This window comes from Orcinus orca, chromosome 17, assembly GCF_937001465.1.
Source record: "Orcinus orca chromosome 17, mOrcOrc1.1, whole genome shotgun sequence".
Lineage (NCBI taxonomy): Eukaryota > Metazoa > Chordata > Mammalia > Artiodactyla > Delphinidae > Orcinus > Orcinus orca.
In genome coordinates, this window is record NC_064575.1 from 86103786 (window position 1) to 86128678 (window position 24893).

General features: G+C 53.4%; 1 protein-coding gene across 1 annotated transcript; it reads right to left on the bottom strand.

Annotated features, from left to right (window-relative positions):
• Window positions 1–14177: 14177 nt before the first annotated feature.
• On the bottom strand, window positions 14178–23715 carry LOC101286768 (cytochrome P450 11B1, mitochondrial). The gene is made up of 9 exons (XM_004265284.3): window positions 19714–23715; window positions 19210–19365; window positions 18062–18261; window positions 17749–17952; window positions 17325–17479; window positions 15638–15804; window positions 15123–15201; window positions 14831–15028; window positions 14178–14697 (listed from the first exon to the last, which is right to left on the bottom strand). The coding sequence occupies exons 1-9, from the start codon at window positions 19950–19952 to the stop codon at window positions 14584–14586; spliced, it is 1512 nt and encodes a 503-aa protein (XP_004265332.1). The 5' UTR covers window positions 19953–23715; the 3' UTR covers window positions 14178–14583.
• Window positions 23716–24893: the final 1178 nt, after the last annotated feature.

Genomic DNA, 24893 nt, shown 5'->3' on the forward strand with positions numbered 1-24893 from the left:
CGGGTCAAGGAGGCGAGACATCGGCCATGCGTCTGCGGGAGGCAGGGCCCTCCCGCGGAGGGAGCGGACACCCACCGCCCCTCCCACTCCGCAAGACCCTGCCCCCTCAGGGCGGGCCGCGCACGCGCACCCGGCGCCTGGCGCTAGGGGAGAGGCTGCTCCAGGTACCCCTGGTGCTCGCACGCTGTCGCTTCCCGGGCCGCACGGGATCGCGTTGTGGTTTCTCCCACGTCGTGGCCCCAGAGCGGCGTGGCGCGTGGCCGTTCCCCGCCTGCGTTCTTCCCGCAGCCGTCTCCTGCAGACGTGCCTTTGTTAGCACTGGCAGCACCTTCGCAGGAATTCTGTTTTTTTACAGTGGCGGAGCATCCACGGCCTGGATGTAAGAGAGTGTATTTACAGAGCCTCCTTCGATGAGCCTTTGTGTTGCTTACAGCGTGTCGTACTAGAAATAGAGCTGCAGTTGTCCGTAATGTTATTTCTTACGAGTGCAGGTACACCGGAAGGACGGTTTCCCAGAAATTCGACTGACAGTCTCAGGTTCAATGTATTTGCAATCTAGATGCACTTGCCCAGCAGCTACATCAGTTTTCTCCTCCCATCTCTGAGAAGTGTGAGTGCCCGTTCCCACAGTATCGTAAAAAAGAATGCATTCTTATCCACCCTTTGGGTTTTCACCAATCCAGTAGATAAAAATAGTATCCCGTAGCATGAATTTGCATTTCTTTAATTATGAGTGACGTTGAGCAAGTTTTTGCATTCAGGTAGATATGTGTATTCCTTTTTCTGTGCTCTCTATTCAAGTCTGTTGTCTAAATGCACTGTGACAGTAGTCCACTGTCTGCCATAAAAAGTCAAAAAAACTTTTTTCCTATCTGATACAGGTCTTGGTATTTTTGCCAAGCAGAAGTGCTTGCTTTTCATGGTCAAAGATAAACAAAGTCAGACACTAGTTAAAGTGGTAAGGATGGATTTTGATCAGGAACATTCTATCTCAGTGGGGAAAAGAGTCTGTGTGAAGGGAACTCCACTTGGATTTGCACAGGGGTAACTGGGCATCTCAAAGGGAGAGTGAGGGAGTACGGAGGTGGCGAGAGGGGCTCAGTGGAGTCAGGGAGGTGAAAATTACAGAAGCAGGAAGGCACGGTTGGTCCCTGTGAAACCCACTTGGGTTTGCTAACTGGCAAGCTCCCGCCCTCCCACGGAGGCTGGGAGAAGGGGCCCATCTTCAGGTGGCCGCCGGAACACAGTTCTTCAGGCGGGTACTTTAAGGCAGGGGTGGGGGGATTTGAGTCACCCTAGGGATGCGGCCTTCAGCTGTTAGAAGCGACCTTAGTGTTTGCTCTAGTCCTTACAGGCCAAGCTTGAGGCTTAGTTGATAAAAGGCCCAGAGGAGCCTGGCTGGAGTTTGGTCAGGAGAGGAGCTTTATCACCATCTTTTCTTTTATGGTTCTGGATTTTGAATGGTAGTTAGAAAAAAGCTACAGTAACCAAGACAGTGTGAGGCTGCAGCTGCAGAAAGCTTAGACATACGATCAACAGAACGGACTAAAGAGTCAAGAAACAGACCTACCCATGTGTGATTGATCGATTTTAGACAAAAGTGCCAAGCAAGATAATGCAATGAAGAAAGGGCCACCTCTGTGACAAATGGTGCTGGGACCTTTGAGCAACCAAATGCAAAAGATATGCCCCCAAATGAAAAGAACTTGTAAAAAAGAAAAGCAAAAACATAAACGTGACTTTCCCCTTACCTCACATCATATACAAAAATCCATTGGAAATGGATCACAGGTATAACTATAAGCTATAAAACTTATCTAAATACAAAGCTAGAAGACTTCTAGAAGGAAACAGGAACAATTTTTTCAATCTTGGGTTAGTCAAAGAATTTTTAGATAAGACACATAAAGCATGAATCATGCAGGGCAAAACTGCTACAGTTTGTAGGGAAAGAACGCTGATGCCTGTAGCTCCTCTGGAAATGAATCAAAAGATAAGATGAACTAAAGCATGGTCGGAGAGATGGACGGATATGTGGAAAAACTAGTCAAATGTTAAGGGTGGACTTTAGGTGGTGGGTATCCTTGTATATGCTGTAAATTCTTTCAACTTTACTGTTTCAAATAATTCATATAAAGTGCCAGGGATTAAAAATGTGCTCTACAGAAAATTCCTTGGCAGTCCAGTGGTTAGGACTCCATGCATTCACAGCCACGGGCCCAGTTCGACCCCTGGTCGGGGAACTAAGATCTCGTGAGATGAGTGGCGTGGGCAAAAAAAATTATTTTTAATAAAAAAAAATGGGCTGTACGTGATTTAGCCCAGATTCAATCCATTATGAGAATCATGACACAGAGCAGAAAATATTTCAACAAGAGGCTGAATTCGCCTCCTCAGCTAAAGACTGAAGGTCCAGAATTTGGTTGCATAACCCTGAGTGTAGGAATCTAAGGCTTTGCAGAGTTAAATGGGCTGGGGGTGGTATTTAGAATGTTTTAGGATTGCTAATCACAGTCTTACAAGCTATGGGGATAGAAAAAGGAATAAGAATATCATTAAATGAATGAGAATTAAAATAGGTGGCCTTTCGCACCACTCCCGTTGTCCCTGATACGGCAAAGACTGTGCGAGAAGAAAAACGGCCGATGGGAGAACTGATGTATCGAGGACAACTTAGCTAAGGTCCTCTTCTCCCAATTCAGGCAAAAGGTGTATTCTTTGGAAATGAAACTCATCATACATTTATGGTTTTGCCACAGAGGAGTTTGAATTTGCCAGCATATGTGAAAATCCAGTGTGGTGGGTTTCAGTCTGAGAATCAGCAAGTAGCGACACTGATAATACCACGTGCATGACTTCCCTCAAGGAAATGTGTGATAAGTAACCTTATTCACTGCCACCTGGAAAGAAATCACCTGAAGAGATCTCTGGAAAAAAGATCCTGGGGATTACTCTGGACCCTGGATTATTTTGAGCACCCCCCACCCACAATTTTAGCTCCAGAGGTTACAAAAAGTTGTAGAAGGCAAAGTTCAGCAGCAGCCTGTAAACTCATTTTTCCTCTCTGTTGGGGCCACTAGTTTGGGAAGGAAAATGATGACCTGGTCAAATCTCTGTGCTGGTCCTCCACTGAGGGTGTCGGCTAACAGAAAGATAACAGGGTGTCACATCTGTGAATTGCTTTTAGCAGGAAATACCTGATCCTCCTAGGGGCTTAATTTAAATAAACCTGGAATCTACAAGGCACGGGTATATGAGTCCGGGAGCCTTGGGACTCAGGGGAGGGGATGCTAGGTGGGGTCCGGGTGGGACAGGGATTTCAGTGGTGAAGATGCTGTGTGGGTTCAGTGGGCCATCCGTACCCAGAAAGGTGATAATATATGCCATATATCATCATATATTATATGGCACAGGGGGTGGTGAAAGGAACACCCACAGGAAGGGCTGCTAGGTGGGTAGGAGAGGCCATGGGACCCCAGGGGAGGGATGCCGTGTGGTCAGAACGGATGGGTGGTGGTAGTGGATCTGCGACCCCTGCTCCAGGAGGGCAGGGCCAAACCCTAGGATCTTCAGACACTGACCTAAGACCCAGTCCAAGCCTGCAGCACTGCCCCCACCACCCTGCGTCCTGCCCAGACCTTTTGGCACCTTCCCGCCCCCCCATCCGTCATCCCCCCTGCCCCCCATCCATCCCCCTCCCCCCATCCATCCCCCTCCCCCCCCATCTCCTACCCAGATCTTCTGGAATCTGCCCCATCCCTGTGTCCTGCCCGGACCTTCTGGAAACTTCCCCTCCCCCCCCCTCCCAGCCCACATTCTCCCCAGACTTTCTGAAACCTTCCCCTCCCCACTCCCAGCCCGCGTTCTGCCCGGACCTTCTGGAACCTTCCCCTCCCAGCTCCCGGCCCGTGTCCTGACCGGACCTTCTGGAACCTTCCCCTCCCCCCTCCCAGCGCGCGTTCTGCCCGGACCTTCTGGAACCTTCCCCCACATCCCTGCGTCCTGCCCAGACCTTATGGAACCTTCAGGGACACGACCTCAAGACGGGCTCCCACAGGCCGTAGAGAGCGCAGCCGCCGCAGGTGAGTGAGGAGAGGCTGGTCAGGCTCAGAGCGCAGACCTCACCCCGGAAGTACTGAAGGGCGTCTCCCGTCAGGCTTTGCGCGGCCTCTAGAAGGTTTGGCCTGGCCTCGGGGCGGAAGCGCGTCCCCAGAGGCGGTTCCCTCAGAGCGCCTGGCGGCGGGCTGGTGCCCGAAGGTCTCGGAGGACACGGACGGGGGAGATGGTTCCAGAAGTTCTGGGCAGGACGGGTGTGGCGTGGAGGTCTCCAGAGGGACCACACCAAATGCTGGGCAGGATGCAAAGAAACCAGATCGTTCACACATTGCTGGTGACCCAGAAGAATGGTGCAGCCAACGAGCAGGACAGGGTGGTAGTTGCTTTAAACGCTAAACAAGCAACTACCAGAAGATCCCCAAATTTACTTCTCTGTTTTCCCCAGACAAACTGAAACGTGTCCATAGAAAACATGCATGGCTGTATATGACAGCTTTATTTGTAATATCCCACGACAAGAAACACCCCAGATGTCCTGCAGTGGGTAAACAAGCCATGTAACTTTCTCACCTGGGAGATACTCAGCAGGAAAGAGAGAAAAATGTGACACATGCGCTGACTTAAATGAATATTCAGGGACTTATGCTCAGTGAAAAAAGACAATCTCCCAAGGTTACATACACACTGTTTCTTTTATATGCCGTTATACAGGTGACAAACTTTTATAAATGGACATGAAATTAGCATTAGGGGCCACTGTCTCCAGATATGGGTGGAAAAGAGGTTCGTGAGTCCATGTAAGGGAAATTGCAGTGATGAAACCAATCTTCTTCCTCACTATTGTGAATGGAACTACCCTATTAGTCGTAATACTGTACTATATTTTGCGAGATATTAACAAGTAACTGAGTAAAGCACTCGCAGGATCTTTCTGTATTTCCTGCAAGTGCATTTGAATACACAATTATCTCAAAGTAAACGTTCAATGGAAATGAAATGTTTAAACAAACATATCATTAATTACATTATTATTTAAATGGCTACAATTAGGAACTCAAGACTTTTGGGGTAAACAAAAAAATGCTCTTTATTAGAGACATGCTTTAAAACAAGGACATGAAAAGATTGAAAATGAAATATAGAAAATGGTATACAATTTGATTGCCCCCCAAAGGACCCTCTTATACACACACACGGGCTGAGTAAATATTAAGACAAGAGCGTTACTTATGTGAAGAGCCACGTTGTGTAGAGGCGAAGGGACAAAATAGCAGAAAGACATTACAATCAAAATCCATACGCACCCCTAACACGGACTCAAAATACGTACAGAAGATACCTTGGTGGAATTTAGGTACTGTAGACAACTCCATTATCCTATATTTAGTTATCATCAACACGTCCCTCTCCATAGCTTCTAGATGCTGGAGCAAGGAGAAAAAAACATCACAGCGATAGACCTGGATCAATAATCTTTTCCTGAAAGGAGCAGACAGCAAATGTTTTCAGCTTTGTAGACCTTCTAGCCTCTGTCACTACTACAAAACATTGTCTTTGTGCGGGTGGAAGCAGCCATACAGGCTAAGTAAACATATGATCGTCCCTGTGTTCCAACCAAGCTTTAATTACAGACACGGTTGGTGGACAGGGTTTGTCCCACACACTCCTGTTTGCCAACCTGTGCTATAGAAGTTCTGAGCAGCCTCATTAACAAACTAGGAAAAATCAGTATACATAACAACAGACCCAGAGATGACCACATACAGCTTTTTACAGGGTCGCATGTGACTCTACAAGCTTGAGTTCATGCCATGACGTAACCCAACATCAACAAATCTCAAATGATTGACGTTACTTAGAGTTCCTTCTGTACTTCAGTGAAATTAGGCTAGAAATGATTAGTCAAAAGAGAGCCAGGAAATCCCCAACTGCTTACTAATTATTCAGGGCACTTCTAAACCAATTACACAGAAGACAAGCCCCAACAGAAATTGGGAAATAGTAAGGTCTAAACGATTATGAAGTTATGACAAGTTGAGAGTGCGGGGAAAGCAGCTGAAAAAGTGCTTAGTGCAAAATATATCACATCACAGGCATCTAGCAGAAGAGAGAACAGGGTGAAAGTTTCCTCAGCTTCCATTCAAGATGTTAGAAAAAGAAGAGATGATCCACTCAGAGAAATGAGGAAGGAAGTATAAAGAGGATGGCAGAATGAACACGAGGTAAATCCACAAAACCAAGGCTGGTATTTTGGAAGGATTCAGGGCATTGGTAACACAGAAGGAGATCACAAAGAAGAAAAATAAAATTCTCATTGCCAATATCAGAAATCGAAAGGGAGGCATCAATCAGCCCTCATAGACCTTATAAAGAAAATAAGGGGCTGTTATGAGTAGGCTCCCTGTGATAAATGTGAGATTTCTGATGACGACAAAAACTTGGAAAACACTATTAACCATAACACAATGAGAGAGGGAGGCCGAAATGTCCTTAATATTTTTCAAAAACCCTATGAACCAGAGATTCTATTGAAGTTAAAGTCTTAAAGCAATAGAAGGATACACCAAGCTTATTGATGGTGAGTCCCAATAGAGTAAAGATTAATCTACAAATTCAATGAAATTGCAGTCAGAGTCTCAGCAGGTGGTGTGTGTGTGTGTGTGTGCGCGTGAAGTTGATTCCAAATGTTCAAGTGTTTATGGAAATGGAAAGGGCTAGGAATAGCCAAGGCAAGCTAGTGGGAGAAGAAAAACGCTGGAGGACTTGCACTGTCAACTACCAAGGGCATTTATATCGTCTCATTTATGAAGACAGTGTGGGATTGCGCTCAGGATTGAAAAATAGACCAACAGAGGAGAAAAGCAAAGTCAGAAAGCACATATATCCAGTTATGGGCTTTCTGACGAAGCTGACCCTGCCCTGGAGTGGGGATAGAATCTTGATTGCCTTGACGAGTGGTGGATACACAAGATAACGTACACAGTATTCACACCACGCAAAAGAAGCAGGTTCAGGACGTTTGTGGATCTCCATAAATACTCAAAAATGAAGTTTTTACAGCGGAAAATGTAGATGGCTATCTTTATGTCCTTTGGAAAATTAAGAATTTTCAAAACTGAACAAAATTCTGCTGGTCACATAAGAAAAAAATGATAACTGGCATTATGTAAAAATTCACAACGTCTGCCCCTGAGAAGGTACTGATAAGACAGTGAAAATGCGCTCCATAGATGAGGAGAAAGCACTTCAAACACGTATCTGCTAAACGACTCGTATTCCGAATATAGAATGAGCTTCTTCCTACCAATCAGTAACTAAAATAGCAGATCATCCAATAGAAATTTGAGCAAAAGACATAAAGCCAGTTTACCAGATAGGAAATGTGTATGGGTAATAAGTATAAGAAAAGTTATTGAACACGATTCCTCTTGGTGGAAATCCAACGTGAAAACACAATACGATGACCCCAACGGGAATGACTAAACGTTCAAAGACGACCACACCATGTGTTGGCGAGATTTTGAAGTGTGCGGGACCCTGTGGAGTATAAATAGGTACACTCTGTGGAAATCTCTTCAACAGCCCTGCCAAAGCTGTACTTAAGCACGTCAAAGACCCGGCATTACCACTTCTGGGTACGGAGCTCCTGAAACACTCACAATGCCCCACCTCAAGACAAGGACTGGAATATTCACTGCAGCACCACCTGGGGTAGTTGCAACCAGAAACGGCCCTAATGTCCATCAACAGTAAACTGTGGTTTATATTCATCAATGGCAGGTATGCAACTATGAGAGTGAAGAACATACAGCCATGCACAGAGGCAGTCTCTCAAGGAGAATTTCTTCTACTTGGGGAATCTGGGTCTTTGCTCTTAAGGCCTTCCATGGATTGGATGAGGCCCGCCCGCGTTATGGGGGATAATCGGCTGTACCCAAAGTCTCCTGATGAAAAAGCTAATCGCATTTAAAAATACCTTCAGAGCAACATTGAGATTGGTGTTTGGCCAGTGAACTGAATGCCATCGCTTAGCTAAGCTGACACGTGAAATCACCCATCACTCTTGATATTTCACACAAAAGGCGTCGCACAATGTGTGGCCTGTTGTGTCTGGCCTCTTTCACTGGGCATAATATTTGAAGCTTCATCCCTGTTGTAACATGTGTTGTTACCTTGTTTGTTTGTTTGTTTAGATAGCTTTACTGAGATGTAATTCACACACCATGCCATTCACTCATGTATAGAATTCAATAATTGTTAGTATATTCATAGCTATGTCAACCATCACCATAGTCCATTTTAGAATATTTACCTCACTTTGAAAAGAAATCCCATACCTACTCGTGATTATCCCTTTACACTACCCAGGCTCAACCCCCCGTCACTAGGCAACCATAAATGTACTTTCTGTCCCTATAGACTTCCCTGTTCTGGACATTTTCTGTGAATGGAATCATATAACCCGGCGTCGATTGTGATTGGCTTCTTCAGCTTGCCTTAGAGCTTTCACGGTTCACCCACGCTGTGGTGTGTTGCAGTGCTTCCTCTTCCTGGCTAAATAATATTCCACTGTGTGGCTATGCCTCATTTTGTTTATCCATTTAGCAGCTGAAAGACATTTGGCTTGTTTCCACCTTTGGCCATTATGGGTAATGCTGCTACCATACATGTGAACATCTTTTATGTGGACATAGGTTTTTACTTCTCTTGGGTGTATGCCTAGTAGTGGAGTTGTTGGGTCCTACGATCACTCTCTAACCATTGGAACAATTATCAGGCTATTCCCACAGTGGCTGCACCATTTCACAGCCCCACCAGCAGTGCATGAGGGTTCTGGTTTCTCCACACCCTCACCGGCACTTGTTATTTTCTGATTTTTTTATTCTAGCCATCCCAGTGGGTATGCAGTAGCCCCCCTCTGTGGTTTGATTTGTGTTTCCCTGATGGCTCATGAGGTTGAGCGCCTTTTCATGTGTGTGTTGGTCATTTGTGAGTGCATCTTCCTTGGAGAAATGTCCATTCAAATGACTTGCCCAACTTTAAATTGGGTTGTCTTTTTTTTTTTTTTTTTACCCCACCGAGCAGCATGTGGGATCTTAGCTCCCTGACCAGGGATCGAACCCTCGCCCCCTGCTGTGGAAGCACAGAGTCTTAACCACTGGACCACCAGGGAAGTCCCATGGATTGTCTTCTTATGACAGAGTTTTGAGTGTTCTTTATACATTCAGAAAACAAGTATCTTATCAGACATATGATTTGCAAATACTTTCTCCCATTCTGTGGCTTGTCTTTTCACTCTCTTGGAAGTGTCCTTTGAAGACCAAACATTTTTAACTTTGATGAAGCCCAAATTATCTAGCTTTTCTTTTGGCGCTCATGCCCTTGCTGTCATATTTAAGAATATTTTGCCAAAACCAGGATCATGAAGAATTACCTTTATATTTTCGTCAAAGGTTTTTACAGTGTTAGCTCATGTGATTAGGTCTCTGGTGCATTTGAGCTGGTTTTTGTGTAAGGTCTGAGTGAGGTAAAGGTCCAATTTCATGTTCTCCCACGTGGCTATAAAGTTGTCCCAACATCATTCCTTGAAAATATATGCTCCCCGGCGGAGAGTCTTGGTACCTTTGTAAAAAATCCAGTGACCGTAGATGTGCCACTTCATTTTTGAACACTCAGTTCTCCTCCATTGGTCTGTCTGCCCTTGTGCCAGCACCACCCTGTCTTGATGATTGTGGCTTTGCAGTAAGGTTAGCAATCGGGAAGCTTGAGTCCTCCTACCTTGTCCTTCTTTTTTAAGATTACATTGGCTACATAGGTTCCTTGCATTCCACGTGAATTTTAGAATCAGCTCGGTGGGTGCTAGCTGGTGGCAGCCTTTGGGGAGGGGTGTTAGTCCTGTTGGCAGCAGCCCCTTTGCTGGGGACCTGGGGGGCCTGGATGCTTCTTATTTCAGCTACTGAGGCACTGACGGAACGCTGGACACTCGGCCTCTTCCCCAGCGAATTGCAGAGTCGTCCCAGCTGGGACCTGGAGTCCTTCAGGCTGTCTCTCTGGGGTCAGCTTCCCCAGGACTGTTTCTCCTCTTGCTCCCTGACCTCTGACCCTGCCTCCCCAGGCAGGAGTCCTCTCCCCTGCCTGGCGTTTTGGGCGAGCCCAGGTGGAGCTCAGGCCCTGCAGTCACAGGGATGAGGGTTCCAATCCCCACCGACCCGCGGATTAGCCCTGAATCCTGGGACAAAGACCCTTGTTCTATGGGCTCCCATTTTCTGACGGACAAGATAGGATGGTGACAGCCCCTCACTCACAGCCGCATCTGGATGGGACGGATACAAAATGTGGATGAGGTAACGCATAAGTGCTCCAGATTGCCAGTGGTTGATACGTTAAAGCCGCACTAGTGTGACTGTGCTGTCGTTATCCCTTTAGTGTCGTTGCAGATTTGGGAGCAACCTGCAGAAGAAGGAGTCCCACCGCTTTCCCAGCTCACACAGCTGTCGCTAAAAAGGCGACTGGGGCTCCTGAGTCTTCCCAGCAGGGAAGCCCGAGGCTGAGGGCACCTGGCCCTGTCCGGGAGCGTCCGGAGCTGGAGATAAAGGGCCTCGGCACATGCTGGGGGTTCGGAGGGGCTGGTTCCGAAAGCTGAGGAAGAGCACACATCACAGCAGGGAAGCGTCTCCGGAAATGCTCTAAGTACCTCAGTGCTGAGTCCTGCGGGGCTCCTCCACCCGCACTCACAGGATCTGTGCCCTTGGGCCTCTCCACAATCAGTGATTAATCGAATGTAGCCATGCGTTGTATCAGCTTCTGTGCTCGCACTCCCACTTTAAATCCCACATCTTCTCTCTAGGGTCCACGTTCCTTCTGTTGAAGCAAATTCTGGGTAGCTCTTTCGGTGAAGGTCTGTGACTAGCGAACTGCTTTTGTCACTCGCCTTTTCTTTAAAATGTTTCATTTAACCAGTATTCTTGAATGGACGTTGAGCTGATTTAAATCCGCTGTGGATGGCCATTTCCCTACACACCGCGAGTATATTGTTCTGATGCTTTCTGACATCTAATGGTGTTGTCACGACACATCTATTGGACGCTTGCCTTTGATTTCCAGAGGCTTTCTGATACTTCTCCTCACTGTTAATGTGCTGCTTAAAATACAGTAGAATACAGGTTTATACTATGGTTGTGTGTCTGTCTGGGGCTGTGGGTGTATCTGCGAGAATGTGTGAGCCCGTCCACATCCTAGTGTAACTCTGGGACTTGCCTTTTTAGTTAACACATGGTGACTATCATCCTATACAAATGCTCGCACACGGACCTCACGTTTTCATTTCACTGATGGTTAGGCTTCTAATGAACAGACACATCGAAAGTTAGCAATCCTTTTGCTGAAAGAAAATTACATTGCGTCCATTTTTGACATTATGAAAATTATTGAAATAAGTATCCATTTCTGTAGTTTAGACTCATAGGATATAATCCCACTGAGGTCAAGGACTTGTCTTTGTCGCTACCATATAGCACAGTGCCTGACACGTAGAGGGTGGTGAATGAAAGCGGGTACAGCCATTTTAAACTTTGGCTAGCAATCCTACCACTGTCCCACATTCTACCAAGCGCATACAACCACCAACCAGTAATTCTAGGACCTCTCCTGCAAGGCAGGCAACTCTTTCCACAAGAAAGCTGAAAACCATTTTGCAGAGATTTGATTGACAATTATGGGGATGCCCAGTCCTCCCCCCGGGGCAGCCACCGACTGCCTATTTAAATGTGCCACTGAAGGTCTTCAGGTTCGAGCAAAGGGACGGAGCTGATGCTCTGAAAATCCTCCCACTCCGGTAGCTCTACAGAACCAAAAACATGTCAAAAGTGCATTTCTGGGCTGGCAGAAAGGACAGGACCTCTTCAGGATCCTGAAACAAGGAGGGACCTGGGTCAGGGAGGAGGAAGCACAGAAGCCAGTACACAGCAGCCACCAGGGGAGGTCTGGGCACAAGGCAGCAAGTCTAGTGATCCGGTGGCCCCAGTTAGTGGGGGGAAAGGACGAGAGGCCTAGGACACGAGTAAGATTAGAAATTGCAATCAGAACCCCACGGAAAGGCAAGATTTGAAAACACTACAACAACGCTGAAGATGCAGCCTGGAAACCTGCCGCCTAACACCGTGGGGAGGCGAGGAAGAGGCCTAGCTTCCTGAGGCTGGGATGGAGGGCGATATGCGCTCCCGCTGAGAACTGAGAACAGGCCCCCACGGTGGGTTAGGATTTATGTTACTCGTGCCTCAGAGGAAACCCCAGGCTGTGTAATTAATACAAAGAGTGGCCCTGGGAAAGTGATAACCCTTGGGCACCTGGAGGACACAGCCTCAAACCAGGCCCCAGCGGCACACGGAACATGGAAGATGTTCCAGGTCTTGGCATCGGGCTTCTTAAAGGCAATACTATTTCTACCTTGAAAGATGTGAAGAGGCATAAGAATTATGGCGATTACACAGTAGACTGTTGAGATAACCTGGAAGACTTTTAGAAAGAGCCAGATGGACACTCACACTGGAAAGGCATGGGAAATTCCAAGCAGGATGAGGAAAAAGAGACTCCTACGTAGGCTTGATACGGGAAAACGGAGAAACACGGAAAACCAAGAGACGATCTTGAAAGCATCCAGAGATGCTTTAAACTGGAGATTGTCTCCAGGATGTGCACGATCACTCCCAAGCCAAGGCCCTTCAACGGGAAGGAGCTGCGCTGAGGGCCTTAGAGATGGGATTGGCATCCTGGCTTCAGTGGTACCCCTGCCAAGGATGCGCTGTGAGACTCTAGCAGGTGAATGAACTCAGTTTCCTCGCCTGCAAAATGGGGACGAGCACAGTGGGTGCCTCTCAGGGCTGCCGTGAAGCTCAAGCAAACACACGTGCCAAGCTTCGCAGAATGACACACCTTGACCCCAGGGTAACGAGGTTTTCATTCCATTCCTGCCGTCACACACCGTCCACTCACCACAGAGCAGGGCCAAAAACAAGGAGACAACTCCTGAGCAGTGGGAAGAGAAATCCGCGTTTATTCAGTGCCGGTCGAGCCAGAAAGCCGGGTACTTTCCGAGCACCGGTCTCCCTGTGGGCCCTTGAGGCCCGCTGCAATGGTAATTATACAGAATTCCCAGAGGAAAAGCTTGCGCCTCGGAGGGATTGAGGGCTGGGCCCACGTGGGAAAGCCAGGGCTCCAGCTTGTGCCTGTGCGACCACAGAGTCTGGAACGTCCTCTCTTCTCCATGATTCTCCAAGTCCCCCTCCACAGCGAAGACCCACTGGTGGCAGCAGGCCTCTTCCGCCGTGGGTGGAGTGGAGTGGCGAGGGTGTGCAAGCCCTTGTTCTCCTCCAGGGATCTTGGCACCGAACAGATGCCATCGGGGTGGCTCAGTGCCAGCAGGGCCGGCGCAGCCAGAAACACAACTCCTCCTGCCCTACTGCCTCGCCGGGACTGAGGACCTGCTTCTCACCAGACGAGGTGGGAGTGGGGAGGGAGGGAGAGTGGAGAGGCCCCAGCACCCCCTCTTGCCTCTGGGCCCCCTTTCTTCCTGGGGGTGTCACCTGACCCCAGGTGGCATGGGACAGACACGCTCCTGCCAACTAGGGGACCCCGGCTGGCTCTCAGTTGTTCAAAGCCTCTTCCACCCATGAGGTTAGGGTGGCTGCTCTGCTCTGGGGCATGGGGCACTGCACGAGGGCAGTGGGGCCCTCCAGACCGGCTCCACTAAAGGGAGCACGAGATGGCCCCACGCCCTCCTCTAGAGGCTTCTCTGTGGCCCCCGAACTCCTGCCGGAGGCGGTCAACATCCCTCCTGCTGTCCGATGCATACCATTGACCCAGATGTCCAAGTTGGCTCTTTGGTAGCTACCCTTCTAGTAAACATGACTGCTGACCTGCCTATGCAGGCCCTCGGCTGGGCACTTCAGCCACAATCCCAGAGGGCTGGCACTGCCAGGAGGAGCCCCTGCGGACTGAGTGGAGCAGGTAGATGGACAGCTAGCGACCCAGCTTGAAGGGCAAGTCCACGCCAGAGCACTGCAGACAAAAGGGACGGCATTGGAAATGGTACCGAGCAGGACAGGGGACGCCCACGTTGTCATCTCTTGCGTGGGGGCAGAGTTTAGCACAGAGGGCATAGAGACTGGACGGGGCAGCAAAGGGCGGCGTCTGAGGCCCCTTTGCTTGGATGGACACACAGGGAGCCTGGAGCTGGGGCAACAGGGGCTCCAAGGCCCTCAGACGGTGCTCCTTGCAGGACAGGGCCCTGGTGGGACCAGGCACATGGCCAGGACCTGCGACCAAGTTTCATCCCCAGCTCTGCTCGGGCCTTGCTGCACAGGCTGGCAAGCCCTGACCCTCGGAGGGCTGGGCTGTTCCATTTGTGCAACGCGCTGCCTGGACTGTGGTGTGGCTCAGGAAGCAGGGCCCATGGGAGAAAAGAGGGGTGGCCTGGGGTCAGGCAGAGGGAGCTTGTGGTGTGACTAGCCCGACCGAGTGGCGACGTGACTAGCTGATGGCCCGGAAGGTGAGGAGGGGGAGGGTAGAGGGCATCAACACGAAGCGGTAGATCATCTTTACGTCCTCTTGCACCAGCGTCTCCACCAGGAAGTTTTTCAGCACCTAGGACAGAGGCGCGGGTTCTGCCTGGCCGGCCTCCGCTGCCTTCCAGGGCCCTGAGGGTAGGTGCCCCAGGAGCAGAAGCCTGAGGTTCCCCACGAGGCTGCCCGCCCCGGCCCCACCCAGGCCCACTCACGTGGTGCAGCAGAAGCAGCATCTCCACCTCTGCCAGGCGCCGCCCCAGGCACTGGCGCACGCCAAAGCCAAAGGCCAGGTGTGGGAACCTGGTACCAGAGGCTCGGCTGTCCAGCCAGCGCTGGGGCTCATAGCGCTCGGGCCTGCTGAACATGGCGGGGTTTCGACCCAGGGAGTACAGGAGCACCTTCACCAATGTCTGCAGACAGGTGGGGAGGGGCAGGGTCAGATGCCCTGCGGGTGAAGGTCAGAGGGCGGGGTGTCTGGCAGGGGAGCCCTGTGGCCTCACTCACCCCGGCCGGGATGTGGTAGTTCTGCAGCACCAAGTCTGAGCTCACCTGTCGCTCCAAGAAGACACCCACGGGGTACAGCCTGTGCACAGGGGCGGCCAACAGGGTCCTCAGCTGCGACAGGGCCCTCGCTTCCCTTCTGCAGCCTCCCTAGCCCAGCGCCCACGGCCCGAGGGCAGCTCCCCCAGAGCCCTCACAGCTCGCTCCTGGCCCTGGGAAGCCCGAATCCCGAGGAGCTGCTTCCTTGCCTCTCCTGAGTCAGCCTAAGCTGCCCCGGCCTGAGCAGCCCCGGGCCAATGAGGACACGACCGACGACGGTCCCGGAACACTGAGGTGGGACCCCAGAGGAAGAGGCACCCCCATCCCTTTAGGGAGAGGAAGAGGAGGCGCAGGGGGATGTAGCCTTGGGCCAAGCTGCTGACCAGCAGCCCCAGGATCTGCCTGCAAGCCGCGGCGAGCGGGCTGTCCCGACGGCGGGGCCAGGGCTGCGGGGGGGAGCCCAGGTCTAGCGCGCCTACCTCAAGGTCTCCTTGAGGGCCGCCCGCAGCAGGGGCAGCTCCGTGGTCACCCTCTGGGGATTTTCTGAGACCCTGGCCTCGGCCACCAGGCTCTCCTGGCGCAGGGCCTGCTGCACTTCTGGGTTCCGAGCCAGTTCAAAGAGAGTCATCAACAAGGGGAAGGCCGTCTGCAGGAGCCACGGGGCCAGGGCTCAGACCCGGGCACAGGCTGCGCCCCTCCACCCCCAGGGCGCCCCTCCCAGAAAGATGGCCGCCGTCCCCTGGGGCAGGGGACCTGCGTGCCCGGAGATGACAAAGCCCAGAGAGCTGACCGTCAAGATCCTGAAGCCACCTGTCTGCTTCCCCTGAATCCCTCGGGGAGGGTGTCCCCAACCTCAGAGAAGACCCGGGCCTCCTGCAGCCGCTTCAGAGCCTGGCTCGCGCCCTCCTCTGGGCCCAGGAGGTGCCCACTCTTGCCATCTATTCAGCGGGGAGGGTTCCGGAGCCCCGGGCCGTCCGCTCCCCGTGGGTCACCTCCCTGGCCAGCCACAGGCAGGTCTGAACATGGGGTCCTGACATGAACCAGCCACCCCGGGCCCCAACTGCTTCCTCCTCCTGGATCATCTCCATGTGCAGGGAGAGGTGTCCACCAGCCCAGCCTGAGATCTGGGACGCTGAATATCTCCTAAATGCCGTCCCCAAGGCAGTGCGCCCCAGCATCTCCTGATATGCAGATACGGCTCCCTGTTGCTCCATCAGCTTTAGTCTGCGCTCTGCGCTGTGGCCCGAGAGGGAGCAGGAGTCTGAGCGAGACACTCCCTACACTGGCTCCCTCTAGCCTTGGATACAGGCCTGGTGCCCAAAGCCCCTCCTGACAGGGGCCCTGACCCTGTCTGCCCTCCTCTGCCCACGTACCCTGTTCCCCCCGCTCAGCCTCACAGCCTTCCTTGCTGTCCGCTCTTGCAGGCCCTGGCCTGCTGCCCTCCCAGCCTCCTCTTCTTGGCCTGTCCACACCCAGCGCAAAGGCCTCCTTCTCCAGGAAGCCTTCCCAGGGCTACCTCCTGAGGCACAGGCCCTGCCCTGGGCTCTCTCACCTTGTGGCTGCATCACAGCCCCTGCTCAGGGAGTGTCTGCCCCAGGGGTCTGTGCCTCTGCTCGGGATCCTGGGTGCCTAGCAGGCGTTCAGAGGTGCTGGCAGATGCAGGTTCGGTCCAGAGACAGGCAGCTTCGGCTGCGCTCACACCCCGGGGCCCACCCTGCCCACTGCGCCGTGTTGCCAGCCACCTGCTGTCCCGCCCACACACTGGAGCCCCTTGCTGTCCCTCCCATCAGTCTGTCACTGCCAAAGGATCTTGAGCGAGAGCCAAAGGTACTCTGTCCCTGGGAAAGGTCCCTGTATGGGCCTCCAGCCGCGCCTCGGTCCTTCCGCCCCACCCGCCCGCCCCAGGACCTAGATGGTCCCCGGGGTCTCTGCTGCTGCATGTCCCTGGGCCTCGTCCACTCTGCACTCTGCCTGGAGCGTGGCTTCCCACGAGAGTAACCACAGACTCCTGCCTTTGAGGCCTGGCTCCCGTGCTCCCCCTTCTCAGTTGGGAAGCTGGAGCCGTAGACTGGGGAGGGGCTTGGAGGAGACGTTTGCCATGGGAGGGGGCAGCCTGGAGGCAGGAGGGCTCCCTGTTCCATGGGAAGGGCTGGGCGCTGGCCTGACCGTGTCCACACTCCCAGCAGTGAGGTCGATAGAGTTGGCCTTGATGGTGTCCAGGGTCATGTCCGCACGCATCAGCAGCTCTGCCACGATGCCGCTGTAGTGCCACGGGTGGCCGAGGGCCAGCTCCTGATATATTCTCCGGATGGCTCTGTTGGCTGTGGGACACACAGAGACAGAGGCCCTGGGTCTGGTGCTGGGAAGCACTTTTTTTGTCATCCTCCTACCCTTCAGCCCTCAATACCCCCAGGTCTCCGTGTCCTACCCCCATTCTCGGAACAGCCCAGTCCAGCCTCACTGCCAGCTCTCTTGGGGACCATGAAGAAGCCACAGGTCCCTCCTGTGGCCTCCGTTCTCCCCAGACTGTGGTGCGTGGAGGGGGCCCTGGGGTCCCTGGCCGCAGCACTGCCCGACCCCCCGCCCTCACCGTACTGGAAGATGTAGTCCCAGGCCTCAAAGTGCTCGTTCCACACGCTGGCGCTCGTCCAGCGAGACAGGCTCCTGGGCACGAACATGAGCTGCACGGTGGACTTGAACATGGCCTCCAGAGCGTGGATAAAGTTCAGGCTGTCAGGATTCGGGTGCTGGGCAAAGAGGCCCAGCTGCTCTCCGTAAAGGACTAAGTGGCTGGCTGCGGGGAGGAGGGGGTTCCTGAGCCCGAGGCAGCGCAGGGCCTCACAACCACGTGCCCCCGGCCCTCCCTGACCCCGCCCCAGCCCGCTCCGGTGGCGAGCCCACACCTTCGATGGCGTAGTGGAAGATGCTGGGCCTGATGTCCAGGGTCAGACTCCCTCGGGCATTCTGCACCACCCTCGCCTTCAGGGCCCGGGAGAAATCCCTGGCCACCCGATCCACCAAGGGCGTGTACTTCTGCACAGCCTGCAGCGACAGCACATCTGGGTTCAGCCGCAGTCGGTCCAAACGCCACTGGGGTCCGTTTCTGTCGAGCAGGGAGCGGGGCATCAGGGCGTCCAGAGTCAGCAGCTGGCTGCGGCCCTGCACCCCACCTTCCCTTCCCCAGAGGGAAGCGGGCGAGGCGGGGAGCCGCCTGTTGGCTCCTAGGGGGCCGCGGCCCTGTACCCCACCTTCCTTTCCCCAGAGGGAAGCGGGCGAGGCGGGGGCCGCCTGCTGGCTCCTAGGGGGCCGGCTGCCCGCGTTTGGGCCTCGGCGGCAGCTCTTCCTCGGGGCAGCCTCGTGCGCTTCGCCCAGGGGAGACGGGGGCCTCTGCCTGAGCCTGCTGCGGGGGTTCGTGCAAACTGGCAGGCCCCGCGCCTGGCACACCCATCTGCCCCCCGGGCCCTCTCTGGGGCTGAGGCTTTTGCTGTGAGGAAGGGGGCTGAGCCCCCAGGCAGGCCTGGCCCAGCTTTGCTCTCGTCACACCCCAGAGTGGGCGAGGCCCCTGGAGACCTTCATCTCCCGGCTCCTGCGATGCTGCCTCTGTGCCAGCCCCACCGCCTCCTCCCTGCAGAGCCTCCTGCTGCAATGTGGCAGGAATCAAGTCGTGTCTCTCCTAATACACCCACGCAGAGCCCAGTGCCGACGGGGCACTTCCTGCAGGGCCTCCAGGGGGGCCCTGACCTGGACGAGGGGAGAAGTCCAACCCACACGCAAGCGCCTCGGAGGCCTGTGCAGGTGCGGGGCTCCCCGACGGCAGGCATCATCCTTCTTCCTCTGGCCCTGCATGATGGGGCCGGGCTCCCCTCCCCCGCCCCAGGGCACACACGACCCCCAGGGGATGGGCACGATCTGCATCTGGAGCCAGTGGTCACCCTCTCTCCACCCACCCGGATGGTTCCCGGGCAGGCGTGCTTCGGGGTCTTCCCTGGCTGGCCTCCTCTCTGCACCCAGGCTGCCCGCCCCCTCCACGTGCATCCCCACTCGCCCGCACAGCAAGAACACGCCGCACGTGAGGCCACGATCCTGTCGGTAGGCCAGCCAGGGCTCCAGGAACATCCGCCGGGGGTGAGGGCTCTCCACCTGCTGCAGCCGCTCCACGTCCTCGGGCAGCATCACAAACACCATGTGTCTCCCTCCCACGTCATACCTGTGGGACAAAGCTCCCAGCCCTGCCGTGGCGCCGTGTCCTCCCCGGGGCCCCACTCTGCAGAACCAGTCTGCCACTGGCCCGGAGCGGGTGGTCCCTCCCACCGCCTCACTGAAGCCTCCCCTCCTCTGGAGTCTGCGTTCTGTGCTCCCAGCCGCGAGCCACGCACAGCCCCGTGCTCAAGAAGGCCCCAGTCTGCAGCAGCAAAGGCACAGACCTGCCCCGCTGATTCCCCTCCCTGCCCCTCACCCCCACTCCCCAGGCGCCCCTGCGCCTAGCGGGGACTCAGCTGCCAGTAGGGACAGAAAGTTAGGGTGCTCTCGCCGAGGTGGGCAGGGAGAGCTTTACCTGAAAATGGGCCCCAGCTCCTGGAAGGTCTGATGCATGTCCAGGTGTATGTTCTCAGAGCCCTGCTCCTTCCAGATCTGAAGCACCCGCATCCACTTGTGGCCGGGACACCGGGGCACGGCTTCAAAGGGCAGCACCGCCTTGGGGGTCGGAGTGGCTCTGGTGCCCAGTGTGCATGCCCTGTGCAGGGACAGCCAGGGCCCTGCCATCCACACTCTGGCCTTTGCCCACAGCGCCATCCTGCTGCGCCCCCGCCCCCTTCAGCCCCATCCTTTTATCTCCCCGGGCTCGCTGGACCGGCCGACTGGATCACGTCAGAGGAGAAAGTGTCCCTGGGCCAGACCAGCGGTCAGGGCTGGAGGCCTCCAGCGGGGGAGGAAAGAGACGGACGGGCGCCGAGTCCGGCAGTGACGCAGGCCTGCTCGGGGCTGGCTGTAGAGAGCAGGGACCCGATGGGGTGGGGCTGAGGGAAAGAGGCCTCCCTCCCCATCCAGTGAGGGACGGAGGCAAGATGGATAGGTGCCTTATCTTAGCAAGGGATGAAAGGGGACCTTGGGTATTTTCATCCCTTTTCTACAAGGACCAGAGCGGGAGCAGTGCCGAGGGCTTTGCTCTAGTTTCTTGAGGCCGCATGTGTTTTGTCCACTCTTCCCCAGGCCCTGTGCTGGGTCCAGGGAGTGGAGGCAGGAGCCAGCAAGGGAGTCTCCCAGTCTCGCGGGGGCAGAGAGGGGGATGCAAAGACACCACTGGCGGTGGCACTGGGACTGCCAGGGCACTGATGTGGCCGAGGCCCTGTCTATCTGGGCTTGCTGGTCCCACTGAGGAGCAGAGAGCACCTAGAAGACGGGGTCACTGGGGGGGTGGACTGCAAGCCCCTCCGCAGGCAGGAGGGTGAAAGGTCCCCGCCTCCCCCCACGGGAGGCTCGGGTCCCGCAGCCTCCTTTCCCCCCGGAACCCGTGCTCCCGGCGTGGGCAGAGTCTATGACAGGGGTGTGGTTGTGGACTCCCCCCTCTCCCAGGGACCCTGGCCAGCAAGCACGCAGCCAGAGCCACCCCTAAGAGGGGGTCCACGGTTTGGGGCCCCGACTCGTCTCACCCATGCCTGGCAGCCTTCCCGTGAGGTGGGGAGCGCTGTCGCCGTTCCCATTTCCTCAACAGGCTACTGACGCCCGGAGCTTCTGTCATCTCCGAAGGCCCCCCGTCCCGCCCAGTGTGCCAGAGGGGCCCCAGCGCCCTGACCCTGACATGGGGGTGAGGCAGTGAGGCCACCGCAGCGCAGGCTCTGGGGGCAGGACGGAGGGTATGTGTGGGGTTAGCAGGGCGGCTGACGACCTGATGTTACTGGTCATTCTACTTCAATCCGTTCCCTGCTCCTGACACTTCCTCGGGGAATATTCGGCTGGGGCAATGAGTCAGAACCGCCAAGGCCCCTCGTCAAGGTGAGATGTACGACGTGCCTCAGCCCCAGATGGTGTAAGAGCTGTCCTTGGGCCGAGGAGACGCAGCCTGCCCTTGCTGTGCTGGCGCAGCAGCCCGGGCCACGCTGGCCAGCCTCCTGCTGCCCGTTCCTCCACCCTGCGGCCCCTCCCGGCCTCTCCTGGTCTGCCCTTGGGGCTGTCGGGGCTCTGCCGTGTGCCAGCTTTCCCCGTCCTTACACATTCTGCCGCAGGGTGCTGGACATACAGGTCAGCCCAAAGCCGACCCCCTGCCCCAAGGAGCTGCAGAGGTGGCTGCACCCTGAGGCGCCGGCACCGCAGGCTCCGGTACTTGCGCTGAAGTCCTGGTGCCTCCCAGACCGCCCAGCCTGGCAGCCCCCTCTGCAGACTTCCTCCTGTGCTGAGGCCGAGCAAGCCGGGTGGGCGGAAAATGTCCCCTAAGTCTGGGCAGGAAAGGTGGCCACAGGGAGGGTCTGAAGGTCTGAGCAGAACGCAGGCTGGGAAGGTTCCAGAAGGTCTTCGCAGGACACAGGGTCCCGAGGAAGGTTCCAAAAGGTCTGGGCAGGACACGGGGATGGCAGGGGCAGGGAAGGTTCCAGAGGGTCCGGGCAGGACACGGGGAGCGTTGAAGGTTCTAGAAGGTTGGGCAGGTCACGGGCGGTGGGCGCCGTGTAGCAGGCTCGGACTCGGCCTCAGGTCAGCTTTTGCCGGTCCTGAGGTTCGGCCCTACCCCCTCGAGCAAGGTTCCGGGATCCTGCGGGCGCCAGTCAGCCATCCGAACCCCAAAGCATGCCCGCCCATGGGGTGTCTGGTCTTTGCCTACCCCCCTAGCCGCCCCTCCCCTGGGTACAGGCACCTCCAACCTCCCACGAAGCGGCCCCTCCCCATCCCAGCTTCCGTTGTGTCTTTTTTCAGCCCCTTTGTTCTGGGTTGGATTTGCTGTCACTTTCCCGGCTTTTGAGATGGAAAATAAGATCCTCGGGCTTCAGCCTCTCCGCCTCGCTGCTGTGTGCTTGGCCTCGCTGCCTTTCCTGCCAGGCCTTGAGGCTGTTTCGGTCTGGTTTGTTTTGGAATACTTTAATCATTGTGCTGCCCCAAATCTTTTTTGTTTTCTCCTGGGAGCGATGGGGTGTGAGGCTTTATGAGTTGGAATTGTTCTTAATGTCCGAACACGTGAAGCGACTGGTTTCTGCTTAACGCCACTGTAGTCAGGAAAGGTACTCTGAGTGAGTTCCCCAAATCCCTTATGGATGTGAAATCTCCATCTGCCTTTAACTCTCGCGCTACTCTTTGCCTTGAAGTCTACACTGGCTGATGCCAATGGAGCTGTTTCCGCACCTCACTTCTGTTACCCCCTCTGCGTGGGGCTCTTGTTGTCAAATGTTTTATTTCTAAATGCGATGTGCATTAAACATGCCTTGTAGTGGGATCTGCTGGTAAGGCGACAGCCGAACTGTTTTTGTGTCGAGCCATATTCATTTAACTTCGCGTTTGGAGCGGATTTTCCCTTCCTTAGAAGAGAAGTCTTGGTGACCGGTGTCTTCTTTCTACAGCGTTTGGAAGTGATTGTCCGTGAGGTTTTCCGTTTCTCCTGGTTTTGTGGGAAGAGCAGACATGGCTGGGGTGTGGCTGCCTAAAGGTACGGCCTGGCTTTCCTCTGGCAGATGTTCAGATTTTCACTTACTAAAAATCACTTTCCACGGTTCAGCTGTCGTACGTCTGAGATTGGTCTTCCTTGTGTGAGTTTTTCTTTGGACCTGCCACACTGAACTTTCTGGGTTGTGGGCCGATGGCCCAAGCTCATCCTGAAAAATTGTCGTCTCCGCCGTTCTCTCTTCAGAGATCGGCTCTGTCCATCTCTCCGCCTCTCCTTCTAGGACTCCGGTTACACGGAGGCCAGATATTGGACTCTGACCTGCGCGTCCCCTCTTCCCAGGTCGGTGCGTTGCTTTGTTTTTCTTTCTCTGGGTGTCAGTTTGGATATTTTCTGTACACCTGTCTTCAGGTTTTCTATTGTTCTGTTTTTCCTGCATCTGGTTGGCTGTTAAGCCCATCCAGTGAGTTTTTCACTTTCAGGTGTTTTGTTTTTCTGTTTTAGGGTGTCCCTTTGATTCTCTTTGTGGATGTTGTAGGGGAGGAAAAGACTTCCTCTGCCCTCTTAGGTTCCTTTGGCTGGTCTAATCTAGTTGATGTGAGGTGGATTAACAGAAGGAAAAGAAACCAATTTACTTTTGTAGGTACGGAGGCCTCACAGGTATAGGACCTAAGAAGTGACCAGAGATGGCTGTCTACATACCTGTTTAGGCAAAGAACGTGTTATTTGAGAAGATTTGATATAACAGAGGGATTTTTGCTTGGGGTATCATATTAATGAAGAAGTAACAAAGTTTTTTTATGCCCCTTTCTCAGACTCAAAATCGCCCCATCTTTGGCGATAAGGGTGCCCTCCAATCCTCCCCACAGAGCGGGGATACCTTCCCGTGGGACTCTTGCTTCTTGCTTTCAGTGGGACAACGTAGGTTCAGAGCGTTCTTCTGGTACTGGGTGTTTCTCAAGTAACTTTATTTTTATTTATTTTCTTTATTATTTTTTTACATCTGTATTGGAGTATAATTGCTTTACAATGGTGTGTTAGTTTCTGCTTTATAACAAAGTGAATCAGCTGTACATATACATATGTTCCCATATCTCTTCCCTCTTGCATCTCCCTCCCTCCCACCCTCCCTATCCCACCACTCCAGGAAGTCACAAAGCACCGAGCTGATCTCCCTGTGCTATGCGGCTGCTTCCCACTAGCTATCTACCTTACATTTGGTAGTGTATATATGTCCATGTCACTCTCTCACTTTGTCAAAGCCTACCCTTCCCCCTCCCCATATCCTCAAGTCCATTCTCTAGTAAGTCTGTGTCTTTATTCCTGTTTCACCCCTAGGTTCTTCATGACATTTTTTTTTCTTAAATTCCATATATATGTGTTAGCATACGGTATTTGTCTTTCTCTTTCTGACTTACTTCACTCTGTATGACAGACTCTAGGTCCATCCACCTCATTACAAATAGCTCAATTTCGTTTCTTTTTATGGCTGAGTAATATTCCATTGTATATATGTGCCACATCTTCTTTATCCATTCATCTGATGATGGACACTTAGGTTGTTTCCATCTCCGGGCTATTGTAAATAGAGCTGCAGTGAACATTTTGGTACATGACCCTCTTTGAATTATGGTTTTCTCAGGGTATATGCCCAGTAGTGGGATTGCTGGGTCATATGGTAACTCTATTTTTAGTTTTTTAAGGAACCTCCATACTGTTCTCCATAGTGGCTGTACCAATTCACATTCCCACCAGCAGTGTAAGAGGGTTCCCTTTTCTCCACACCCTCTCCAGCATTTATTGTTTCTAGATTTTTTGATGATGGCCATTCTGACTGGTGTGAGATGATACCTCATTGTAGTTTTGATTTGCATTTCTCTAATGATTAATGATGTTGAGCATTCTTTCATGTGTTTGTTGGCCATCTGTATGTCTTCTTTGGAGAAATGTCTGTTTAGGTCTTCTGCCCATTTTTGGATTGGGTTGTTTTTTTAATATTGAGCTGCATGAGCTGTTTATGTATTTTGGAGATTAATCCTTTGTCCGTTGATTCATTTGCAAATATTTTGAGAGTTGTCTTTCCGTCTTGCTTGTAGGGAAAATAACGGTGAATGATGGGAGCAAATTATAAACACTGTCTGAGTTCTGAG

Excerpts from the sequence above, each read along its gene's own strand:
- LOC101286768 (XM_004265284.3), bottom strand. The coding sequence starts at position 19,952 with ATGGCGCTGTGGGCAAAGGCCAGAGTGTGGATGGCAGGGCCCTGGCTG. Across the intron at positions 19,366-19,713 it reads GAGCTGGGGCCCATTTTCAG|GTATGACGTGGGAGGGAGAC; the intron begins GTAAAGCTCTCC and ends TTTGTCCCACAG. Across the intron at positions 17,953-18,061 it reads CTTCCACTACGCCATCGAAG|CCAGCCACTTAGTCCTTTAC; the intron begins GTGTGGGCTCGC and ends TCCTCCCCGCAG.